This window comes from Pelophylax lessonae, assembly GCF_965119305.1.
Source record: "Pelophylax lessonae genome assembly, chromosome: 4".
In the NCBI taxonomy this organism is placed as follows: Eukaryota; Metazoa; Chordata; class Amphibia; order Anura; family Ranidae; genus Pelophylax; species Pelophylax lessonae.
This window is the reverse complement of record NC_138771.1, coordinates 120,672,503-120,685,182: the sequence shown is the minus strand read 5'-3', so window position 1 is coordinate 120,685,182 and position 12,680 is coordinate 120,672,503. Positions and strand designations below refer to the sequence as shown.

Here is a 12,680-nt window from a genome sequence, read left to right as displayed (position 1 = left end):
GTTTATTTCTGCCAATCACAGGCTGTTTTACATCCCTCCAGCTTGTGTCTATGGTGTGTATGTGCTTATAATAAGAGGAAGGTGAAGCCCCCATCAATCGTGATGTAATAACCCGCCCTCATAGTGTAGAGCTGTTTAGTGGCCATGGTAGAGGAAGGAGGGAGTGGGCTGTAATTTTCCACTGTGTATACACCCACATGTCTGACTCTATAGTCACATGGGCTGCTTAGATGTAATCAAGGAGGTAGAAACACACTGCAAACTGAGCATGTGCACTAGCTGCCAACAGCTGCTCTGCAGAATCCCCAGCTGCAGTGGGGACATGGACAGAAGGAGGGGGGAAGAGAACAGCAGCATCAACTAGGTTTGTTGCAAAATACAGTGAGTATGGACAGCATGTAAAATAGCATTTATTGATTTGGTGATGGTGGGTTTAATGACACTTTAAATATTTTACCATCTACAGTACATAATATCATCAAAAGATTCAGAGACTCTGGAAAAATCTGTGTGCACAAGGGACAAGGCCAAAACGCAATTATGGATGCCCATGATCTTTGGGTCCCCAGATGGCATTGCATTAAAAACAGGCCTCTGTGCTGGACATCACTGCATGGGCTCAGAAATAATTCCAAAAATCACTGTCTGTGAGCAGTTTGCCGTGCCATCCAAAAATGCAAGGTAAAGCTCTATCATGCAAAGCCATATCTGAAAACAATTACGTGAGGTCAAAAGGGATGGTGCCACCAGGTGACCAAGCTGGGTGGCCCCGTCCCCTTGCCTATATAAGAACAGTCAAAGCTCAGAGCGGGCAGAGGGCGGGAGGCTTTCCAAGAGGCGAAGGCATTTTACATTTTATTTTATTTTTCAGGTCTGGCAGGCGTCGTGATTGACGATGGATTTACATCGAGGGACACTATTTTTTTATTTTTTAAAAAGGACTTGTAAAAAACAGTTTCTTGTAGTTATTACTTTTTGACACTTTTTTGGTGACTGGGTAGGGGTACGATGTACCCAATACACAATCACATGGGGGGGCGGGATCTGGGGGCCCCCTTGTTAAAAGCCCAGGGTTATCGGGAAGAGGCCCTTGTCCCCATCAACATGGGGACAATGTGCTTTGAAATGGGGGGCCTGACCCAAAGCACCCACTCTCCCATGTTGAGGGCATGTGACCTGGTATGGTTCAGGAGGGGGGTGCTGGCTTGTCCCCTCCTCTTTCCTGATCTGCAGGGCTGCATGCTCTGGTAAGAGTCTGGTATGGGTTTTGGGGTGGACCCCACGCAAGTTTTTTTAAATTTTGGCGTGGGGTTCCCCTTAAAATCCATACCAGACCCAAAGGACCTGGTATAGACTGGGAGAGACCCCATACCGTTTTTTTCTTTATTTTTTTTACCGCCACTTTTTTTTTTCAGCTGTCAGCCCATTGACAGCAAGTGACTTATTGGTTGTTAAGGACATCGCGGCCTGCCTACACTGCGCCCTGATTGGGCAAAGTTTTGTCCAATCAGGGCACAGAATACTGCGCTCAGTCCATTGCCGGGTTTTCATCGGGTCAAACAACTGGAAAACATCTGCACATTTGAATGTTCGGCGAACGGCTGAACAGGCAAATGTTTGGCCCAAACTCATGTTCGGCCCAAACTCATGTTCGGCCCAAACCATTTCCCCATCTCTAAAAGGAACCATCAATGCTGAAAGATATATCCAGGTTTTAGAGCACCATATGTTCCCATCCAGATGATATTTACTTCAGGGAATGCCTTGCTAAACCGCATACTTCATACTACTTTTTTTATATACAATAGTGTGTTTTAATTCGATAAATATTTTATTATTAAACACGAGGATATTATTTGGTGCACAACTAGTGGGTATGTGTGTACAAATTGGAACAAGTGGGTGTTTTTTTTTTTTTTTGTTTTTTTTTTCACAGAGGAATTGTTAGGTGATATAGGTATTTGGTATATGTGTATATATACCCTTAAATAAAATAAACTTAGTAGATAGAACACTCCCCCCCCCTTTTTTTTGGGGGGGGGGGGGAGAGAAAAAGGGGAAAGGAAAAGAAGGGTAAAACATAAGCTGAAGAAACCAAAAAATATATTTTTAAAGTTTTGTGTAAACCAATATCTTTCCATATTGTTATACTGTAATCTCTTTGTATTTTTAATGTATATTTGTTATATATGTGACGAAATGTAATAAAAAATATTTAAATAAAAATAAAATAAACTGCATACTTAATCTATGAGAACAGCATGGCTTCATAGTAGAAAAGTCTGGGTAATAAACCTTCCTGCAGTCCAGACCTTTCACCAATTAAAAATTAAGGGCATGTTAAAACAAAAAATACGACAAAGAATACTCAGGACTGTTGAGCAGTTAAAATCCTATATCAGGCAATAAAGGGGACAACATTCCACTCCCAAAACTCCAGTAACTGGTTAAAGGGGATGCTACACCTTGGAAAACATGGCCCTGTCCCCATTTTTTAGAGGCGTGACACTTCCATCAATTTCAAAATGACCTTATTCTTTTCTTAAAGTGATACATTTTCTCAGTTTAAACATTTGCAGATCATCTACAGATATCACAAAAATCTTCTCCTCCACTCCTCCCAAGTCATCTTGCTCTCTAGCTTCCTTGTTACCTTCTCCCATGCTCGTCAACAAGTCTTTTCCAGAACATCTCCCATCCTCTAGAACTCCCTACCCCAGTATGTCCAGTAAGCACCTATGGGCCTTTAGGCGATCTTTGAAAACTAATTTATTAAGGGAAGCCTACCCCTCCTCCACATAAAAACTGTACTTGAGTCATCTCCATCAGATCATCACCTCTGGCTATTACCTTTTCTACCACCTCCCCTCCCTTTAGATTGTAAGCTCCGTGAACAGGGTCCTCCTATTTCTCCAGTATTGAACTGCATTGTAATTGTACTGCACCCTTTTATATTGTAAAGCACTGCACTGTTGGCACTATATAAATCCTGTATAGTATTAATAATAACATGTAATATGTTTTCTATTGTGAATAAAATATGGGTATGAGATTTGCAAAACATTGTTTCTCTGTCGCTCATTGACAGACGCAGTCCTCTTGATTAATATCAAATTGGGTTATACTGCCCTCTACAGGAGTAGGACACTAGGCAGAAGAAAACGTTCTGACCACACCTTAGGGGCAGTCCCAGAGGGTATATCCTCTCTCTCTCTACTACAGGATGTCAGTTTTTTTCTGTCTAGTCAGGAGTAAGGACCTAAGTTCCTTGCTGGGATCTTTTGGTCCTGGCAAGATTTTTTTAGATAGATTCTTTTTAAGTTAGCTTTTTTTTTCTCCAGTTGTTCCTGTGAGATCTTCAAGCAATTATGCCGGATCTGGGCGACGGGCTGGATGTTGAGGTCCAGTGGTCACCCCAGCCGGCCTACAAGCGCGTGCAGATTCCAGCTCCGCGCTGGATCGGCCGCGACACATTTAAACAATTTTGCTGGAGCTGGGCGACGGGCTGGATGTTAAGATCCAGTGGTCACCCCAGTCAGCCTACGAGCGCGTGCAGGCCCTAGCTCCGCGCTGGGTCGGCCGCGACATAGTCCCACTGGACGGGGACTGGGCCCGCGAGTTAAACGTCTCGCCGGGACGCCGACGACCAGTCGGAAACTGAGTCGCGGTGTCCGTATTGGTCGACAGCCCCCCCACTTTGGTGGAGAGGGGTTCTGTTAGGAGTGGGTGCCCGTCGGTTCCGGTATGGTGAGTAGTATGTTCCCCCTCTCCCCTGTCAGGTTTTGGGAATGGACACGGGCCCCTCTATGGATGGTTGGACCCTCTTGATCCTGGGTCCCCCCTCGATCCTATGACATGTTTCACAGATCTCCCTCTTGAGTGTGATTTGGTGAATAAGAACCAGGAGGCTTGGTTTGGGAGCTGACTATCTAATAGTCACTGTAAAGAGTTGGCACTGTAAAAGGACCATGACGGAGGTCAGGGATGGAGACAGGGGCTGGCGCTACTATTTAAAATGGTCATGTAAGAGGGTGATATGATCATACCTTATGCATAGTAATGCAGTTACATGGACTACCGCCATCCGCCGCCGCCATCCTCCTGCAGGCCGCACGCCTCCCGCAGGCGCACGCCTCCCGTAGGCCGCACGGATCTTGCAGGCCGCTGCCATCCTCCCGCATAGCAGGCCGCCGCCATCTTTCCACAGGCCGCAGACCGCCGCCATCCTCCCGCAGGTCGCGCGGGGCCGCCATTTTGGCGTAGCCCGGTGTCTCCTGCATGGGGGCAGCCATTTTTGATATGCCCAGCTACCTCGAGGAGTAGCAGGGGCAGCCCCAGAAGGCGTGTAAAGGGGCAGAGCCGCCTCCTTTACCCGGGAAAACGATCCACAAGACTTCCTGTCTGTAAGGACAGCGCTGAGAGCAGTTGGAGAGAAGCTTCTGTGCATCAGGTGGTGAGCCCTTGGGGTCTCTCTCTCTCTCTCTCTCTGTGGGGGTCCGAAGCAGGTAACACTGAGGGGCGCTGTTGCGCTGGGGGATTACACACTAAAAAAAAAAAAAAGTTTTTTTTCTTTTGCAATTCTTGTTTGCTGGCAAGTGTTCTTGGATTAGTCATGGACCCTGCCACACATGTATCCCCACCTGATCCCCTCGAGGTGGCCGCAGGACCCTCCAGTTCCCCACTTACTATTGATGCATTGTCAGCGGTTTTGGAGTCTTTTGTATCCCGGGTGGAGGTGGCCTGTCAGGGACGGGGGGCAAGAAAGCGACCCCCGCCTACCCCGATTTCATCTGACACTTCAGAGACAGATTCTGAGCCTGTCACTGCAGCTGCAGGTCCCTCTTCTGGGGCTTGTGTCTCGGGTACGGTCTCCTCAGACAGTAAGGAGGACGTTTCTGCCTCCGCCATAGCACAAGAGGAAGCGTTGGTGGATGCACTAGTTGTGTCTGTCCGGGAAACCTTAAGTCTTGAGGTTACACCGGCAGAGGTAGCTGATACTGAAATTCCTTTTGGTACTAGCAAGCCTACCAAAATGGCGAAGGTGTTTCCCTTGCCCAAGTGTTTTGGTAATCTAATTAAAGAGGAATGGGGTCGTCCAAAACTAACCCCTGGTATTTCCAAACGCATTGCTAGGCGCTATCCGTTTGAGGAATCCCTCCTTAAAAAATGGACGGTACCACCATTGGTGGATTCACCGATTTCCCTGATAGGGTCAGCCTGTAGACCAGTGGTTGCCATTGGTTTAGTTTCACAAACATTGACAGAATGGACCAAGTTGTTACCCCGTGACCTAGAGGGGAGAAGTATCCCCCCGGCAGTATCGGATTTGCTGGAGCAGATGATACAAGGGCTACAGTTTGTCTGTGACGCCGCTCTGGACGCCACTCCATTGTTGGGGCGTGTATCAATTTCAGCAGTGGTCCTCAGGCGTGTATTGTGGTTAAGGTGCTGGTCGGCGGATCAAGGTTCCAAAAGAGCCTTGGCTAATCTTCCCTTTCAAGGGAATCGCCTGTTTGGGGCCACCTTGGATGAGATTATTAAGGATCTCACTGGGGGCAAGAGCACTTTTTTGCCACAGACTGCTAAGGGTAAAGGACCTCGTCACAGACGGGAACCTTCCTTTTCCGCTCATAAAAAGTTTTTTTGTTCCGCTGGGGCGGGCGATAAGGCGAAGCCCTCCAAAGCCCCTCCAGGGGGTTTCAAAGGGCGCTGGTCGGGTAAACAAAAGTCCAGCTCTCCCAGAGCTGAAGATAAAACCACTAAAGCCTGAAGGTGCGCCCCCACCATTCTCTGGGGTGGGGTGACGTCTTCACCGGTTCCCGGATCCATGGCTTTCTAGAATCCCGGACAAATGGGTTCGCGAGGTCATACGGTCGGGATACAAGATCGAGTTTCGATCACTTCCACCGGTGCGATTCTTCCCTTCCAATATTCGACTATCCCCGGATCACTTAAAAGCTTTGCAGGGAGCAGTGATGGACTTGATGCAACAAGGAGTGGTAGTCCCAGTTCCTTGGACAGAACGTTTTCAGGGGTTCTATTCGAACCTATTCACAATACCCAGAAAAGAGGACAAGGTGCGTCCAATTCTGGACTTAAGAGCACTCAATCATTTTGTCCGGGCACAAAAATTCAAGATGGAGTCCATGCGCACAGTAGTGGCCTCCCTACGGCAGGGGGATTTTCTGGCGTCCATAGACATCAAGGATGCCTATCTTCATATTCCCATCTTTGCAGGACATCAGCGTTTTCTTCGCTTTTCCATAGGAGAGAACCATTATCAGTTTGCGGCGTTACCCTTTGGTCTCGCCACTGCTCCTCGGGTCTTCACAAAGGTGTTGGCCCCAGTTTTGGCGCTGTTGCGACAGCGGGGCATATCGATTCTAGGTTACCTAGACGATCTTCTTCTTCATGCGGAATCTCCGCAGGCTCTGTTGCTAGATTTGGAGATCACTATGATCTCTTTGCAAGAGTTCGGGTGGCTGGTGAACCTGCAGAAGTCATCTCTGGTTCCCACCAGGAGGCTGGAATATCTGGGTCTAATTTTAGACACATCCCTAGCAAAAGTGTTTCTCCCTGCAGAGAAACTCCAGAAGATTCAGTCAACGATTCAGATGTTGCTGTCCGTCAATTGGCCTTCCCTTCGGACTTGCATGAGGGTCCTGGGACTGATGGTGGCCTCCTTCGAGGCAGTACCGTTTGCCCAGTCTCATACCCGAATCCTTCAAAAGGAGATTCTTCTCAAATGGAATCGGAATCCCAATTCCCTGGACAATCGGATCCGGCCGAGCGAGCGGACCAGGGAGTCTCTGGTCTGGTGGCTTCGGTCTCCGATGCTCAGCCAGGGGAAGTCATTTCTTCCGATATACTGGACGATTGTCACCACGGATGCCAGTCTATCCGGATGGGGAGGAATTCTCGGCAGATTATCTGCTCAGGGACTTTGGTCCCTGGAAGAATCCAGGTTACCGATAAATGTGTTGGAACTGAGAGCGATCAGACTTTGTCTGATTCACTGGACTGAGCAGCTCCGGGGCAGCCTGGTTCGGATCCAGTCGGACAATGCCACGGCCGTGGCTTACGTCAATCACCAAGGGGGCACCAAGAGTGCTCTGGCGGCCATAGAAGTGGCCAGCATTCTTCGTTGGGCGGAACGGTTTGCTCCAGCTCTCTCCGCGGTATTCATTCCGGGGGTGGAAAATTGGCAGGCAGATTATCTGAGCCGTCAGATTCTGGATCAAGGGGAATGGTCTCTTCATCCAGAGGTATTTCACCAACTGTGCCTTTGTTGGGGCACCCCGGATGTGGATCTGTTGGCATCTCGGCTCAACAGGAAGGTGCAGAGGTTTGTAGCTCGCTCCCGTGATCCTCTAGCAGACGCTGCAGACGCGCTGGTCGCCCCGTGGGGGCAGTATCAGCTACTGTATGCCTTCCCTCCTCTCAAGTTGCTGCCGAAACTTCTTCGCAGGATAGAGGTGGAGGGAATTCCAGTCATCCTGGTGGCTCAGGATTGGCCCCGTCGGGCCTGGTATGCCGACCTGGTCAGACTGATCGCGGACGTCCCTTGGCGACTTCCTCTCAGGGAGGATCTGCTGTCTCAGGGACCGATTTTCCATCCTGCTTTACGATCGCTGGCTTTAACGGCCTGGCTGTTGAGACCCAGGTGCTGAAGGACAAGGGTTTGTCAGCTTCAGTTATTCCTACTCTAATTAAAGCAAGGAAAGCGACTTCTAGAAAAGTCTATCATCGCACATGGAAGTCTTATATTGCGTGGTGTGAATCCCTTGGATTTCCTCCACGTGCCTATTCGGTGACCCGAATCTTGGCTTTTCTGCAACAGGGGGTTGAGCAGAAGCTGGCCTTGAGTACTATCAAGGGTCAGGTTTCAGCGTTAGCAATCTTCTTTCAGAAGCCTTTAGCTACTCATTCCTTGGTGCGGAATTTCATCCAGGGGGTGCGGCACCTGGCTCCGCCGGTGCACACACCCTTGCCGCCCTGGGATCTTAATTTGGTGTTGTCGGTTCTTCAGAAACCTCCCTTTGAAAATATTAGGGAGATTCCCTTGCTTACGTTATCCCAGAAGGTGGCCTTCTTGGTGGCCATCACTTCTGCACGCAGGGTGTCAGAACTGGCCGCATTATCTTGTCGTTCCCCATATCTGGTGGTTCATAGGGATAAGGTGGTTATTCGTCCGAATCCTTCCTTCCTAAAGTGGTTTCAGAGTTCCATCTGAATGAAGATATTGTGTTACCTTCCCTGTGTCCTAAGCCCAGTCATCCTCGGGAGTTTGCCTTACATTCCTTGGATGTGGTTCGGGCAATCAGGGTATATTTGAAAACTACGGACTCGTTTCGTAAGACGGATTCACTTTTTGTGATCACGGATGGCCCCAAAAAGGGGTTGCCTGCATCTGCCGCGACTATCTCCAGATGGATCAGACAGACGGTGGTACAGGCTTATTCTATTAAGGGTCGGGATCCTCCGTTCCCTGTTAAGGCGCACTCCACTCGGGCGCTTAGTGCTTCCTGGGCCTTCCGCCATCAGGCGTCAGTGGTTCAGGTTTGCAAGGCGGCTACCTGGTCGTCGGTTCATACCTTTACAAAAATGTATAAGGTTGATGTGATGGCATCGGCGGATTCCTCTTTTGGCCGCAAGGTTCTGCAGGCCGCAATTTGAGGAGACCGTTGGTCTACCTCGAGGGTTTTTTTCTGTTGGGTTTTCAGTTGAGTCTCATCTTTTTGTCTGATGAGCCTTTAAGACTTCTAGTCGGCACCGGTTGGGCCTTCTGGATTTGAATTTTGATTTCTGTTATCCCACCCCTCATTTGTGGCACTGCTTTGGGACGTCCCAATTTGATATTAATCAAGAGGACTGCGTCTGTCAATGAGCGACAGAGAAAAATGGCTTTTTGTAAGATCTTACCGTAAAATCCTTTTCTCTTAAGCTCATTGACAGACGCAGTACCCGCCCCTCTATCTTGAGTTGGGTTGGGTTAAATTCTCTGACACTGCTTTGTGACATAACTGACATCCTGTAGCAGAGAGAGAGAGAGGATATACCCTCTGGGTCTGCCCCTAAGGTGTGGTCAGAACGTTTTCTTCTGCCTAGTGTCCTACTCCTGTAGAGGGCAGTATAACCCAATTTGATATTAATCAAGAGGACTGCGTCTGTCAATGAGCTTAAGAGAAAAGGATTTTACGGTAAGATCTTACAAAAATCCATTTTTTCTTTTTTTTCATTTCGATTTTACCCAGCGTCACAACTTTTTTAGAATTGAGGTTGTATATTGTGTGTCTACTTTTTCATAAAAAAAAGCCCAATATTGTAACTGATTATTTTTAAATGAATAAATAAATATACTTTTATTGCACAATATTTAATTTGTTGCATGCTGTCGAAATATAATCTGCTGAGTTGTATAGAAAGAGTAGCATTTCTTTTTTTTTTTTAATGTATTATAAATACCATTGTTTGCTGTTCTAGTGACAATATATCTTAGCATTTTACAAACCAGAGAGAGATCTGAGGCATATTATTTGTGGCAACAAATTTATCAATGCGGATAAACTTTTATCCTGTCTTGCTATGGTGGCGCTCTTTACTAAGCCTTCCCCCAATACTGTGATAGCACCCTTACCGTGACCGTCTACACAAATTCACAACATTCCTTAGGGGGACAAAGTTACCAAGGCAGTTAAAAAGTGAAAGGTATGAAACTCGATCTTCTCACAGTTCATAGTACAGGTTGTCCTCGTTCAGCAGCATGCACACACCTTTGCGTACTTCATTGTTTGTAATCCATTGATCAACATGCAGGTGCAGTCAACGCTACTCTTCAGAAGGATGTCTGTTCCAAAGGCGCTGTTACTTGCCGTCCCTGTGCTATGGATGCTGAAGCGAATATTCCTGCCTTACCTGTGGCAAGACCTTAAGTTTTTCTACAGAGCTGCCAGCTATGCGAAGATGATAGATAAGGCACTCAAAAAATGCCCCTCCTTTGGCATGCTGGATATGTTTCAGAAACAAATTGCCACCAGACCTGATCAGCCATTCATTTTATACCAAGACCAGTCCTATACCTACAAGGAGATAGACCTTAAAAGCAATCAGGCAGCATGGGCTCTGAGGGAGCATGCAAAGCTGAAAACAGGAGACTGTGTTGCTCTCTTTCTTGGTAATGAACCTGCTTATATCTGGATTTGGCTAGCACTGGCCAAATTAGGCTGCCCCATGGCATGTTTAAACTACAATATACGGTCTAAGTCCTTCCTTCATTGCTTCAAGTGCAGCGGAGCTAAAGTGATCATCGCTGCCCCAGGTAAGAGATTAGTGTGCTTCTTTTAGCTTAACCACTTGAGCTCTTGAAGATTTTACCTCCTGAATGACCAAAGCATGTTTTACTATCCAACACTGCACTACTTTAACTGGCAATTGTTTGATCATGCATATGTAATTGACATCATTTTTTTCAAACAAATAGAGCTTTTTTTGGTGGTATTTGATTACCACTGGCCTGGGTTTTTTTATTATAAAATTAAAAAAAGACCGACAATTTTGAAAAAAACAAAACAATATTTTCTACTTTCTGTTAAACAAAATATCCAATAAAATCAAATTTTGCCATAAATTTAGGCCAAAATGTATTCTGCTACATGTCTTCGGTAAAAAAAATCTCAATAAGTGCATACTTACCCCTAGGCGCCAACGGAATGCAAATATGCAGCCTCTCAGCGGGTGGGCTTTGGCGCAGAGAGGCCACATATTTGCATACCAATTTGCAAACACAGCTGTCCATACCAATTTGCAGAAACAGCTGTTACCAGCGGCTAACGGAAATCTCCTGTTCACTTCTTGCGATCGGGGGCTTTTCGATTGTGTAACCGCAGTGACAGTCAATCACAGTCACAGTCACACCCTACCCTGCCTCTTGCCATCTGAAATCTCTTAAAGGGCTGGGAGGTGCCTGCGCAAAGGGGTTAATTGGTGTATAAGTTTACAAACTATGGTATAAATACGGGAATTTACGCAGCATTTACTTTTTGACTATCACATTTCTTGAGATGCTAAAATGGCAGGACAGTACAACCCCCCCCCTCCCCCAAATTACCCTTTTTTTGGAAAGTAGACACCCCAATGTATTTGCGAAGAGGCATGTTGAGCCCATGGAAGATTTTATTTTTTGCCAGTTTTTTTTTTTTTTTTTACACAAAGTTGTCAGTTTATTTAGATATTTCTCACACATGCCAAGGGTGTATGTGGAATTACACCCCAAAACACATTCTACTGCTTCTCCTGAGTATGGGGATACCACATGTGTGAGACTTTTTGGGAGCATATTGGGGCCCAAAACCAATGACCACCTTCGAGCCTTCAAAGAGTGTGATTTCCTTGTTTCACTTCCTGACATCTTATCATAGTTTTGGAGGCCCTGAAATGCCAGAATATTTACCCCTTTTCAGAAAGTAGACACCCCGATCTATTTGCTGAAAGGCATGTTAAATCCATGGAAGATTTTGGAAAAAGAAAAATAAGTTGTCACTTTAATGAGCTATTTCTCACACATGCCATGGTGATATGTGAAATTACACACCAAAACACATTCTGCTACTTCTCCTGAGTATGGAGTTACCACGTGAGAGACTTTTTGGCAGCCTAGCCATGTACAGGCCCCCAAACTTCGAAGACCACCTTCATGTTTTCAAAAGGCGTATTTCCTTATGTCGCTTCCTATCACAGTTTCGGAGCCCCTGAAATGCCATGATGGACATCCCAAGGATTTTGATAAGAGGCATGTGAGTATTTTGCAGATCTCATTGTTTGGCACGGTTTTGGCAAGGTTTTAAAAAATGAAGAAAGAAAAAAAAATACATACAGATCTGGAAAATGCCTCTCGGGGCAGGGAAATTTAAATGTAAGTGTGTAAGATTCCGGTACCTCCGGTACCCTTAATCACCACTTTCCTCTGTAATGCGTCCCACCTTTCTCTTCAGGTGGTACGCATATACCTTTAAGAACGACGATGTCACTGCTGAGCGCCGCAGAGCGGCTATTTCAACCGCCGGCGGTCTCACTCACACTGTTCGTTCAACCTGCCTTGATATCCACATGCTTTCAAGCCTGTCTCCCGATCGGAACATCCAGCTATTCCCTTTACCTGGAGCAGACCGGAACCTCGCTACTGATCCCTGTAACTCGCTACCGGACCATTCCTCATCTACTGGACCTCTCTAAACTACTAACATTACAAGTGATAAGTACCCCGCAGGGGAACCCTACATAACCTTATTGCACTATCTACCTATGCACATTAAGGACTGTTACTACCTATCCATACTATCCTATCATCTGCACTGTTACATAGATTGCTAGCTCTTGAGCCTACTACCATCTATCATCTGCACTGCTGCATAGATTGCTAGCTCTCCTGTCTACTACTATCTATCCTTGCACTGGGTTACTCTATCCTGTATTTGTCATCTGCTGTCCTCACCACCTATTAGCATACTCGATACTAACCTATCTGCATTCCTAAATACCATCTTGAACTCTCCTATACAAACCTATCAAGTGATTACCATCCTTGTCACTGTTCACACCTGTCCCTTCAGCACATCACCTTCATACTATCATATACATCCTATCACTCCAGGAACATCTCATTGAGTGTGTATATATCTGTA

The 12,680-nt window shown here is 46.5% G+C and overlaps 1 protein-coding gene across 1 annotated transcript in view; it reads left to right on the top strand.

Moving 5' to 3' along the window:
- The first annotated feature begins 9,510 nt into the window (after positions 1-9,510).
- The window catches only part of LOC309552295 (long-chain fatty acid transport protein 2-like), a 108,694-nt gene continuing 105,524 nt past the window's right edge, over positions 9,511-12,680 (top strand). The window contains exon 1 of the mRNA XM_082253190.1: positions 9,511-10,318. Within this exon, the coding sequence (XP_082109316.1) occupies positions 9,811-10,318 (508 nt within the window). The 5' untranslated portion in view covers positions 9,511-9,810. The remainder of the gene's footprint in view (positions 10,319-12,680) is intronic.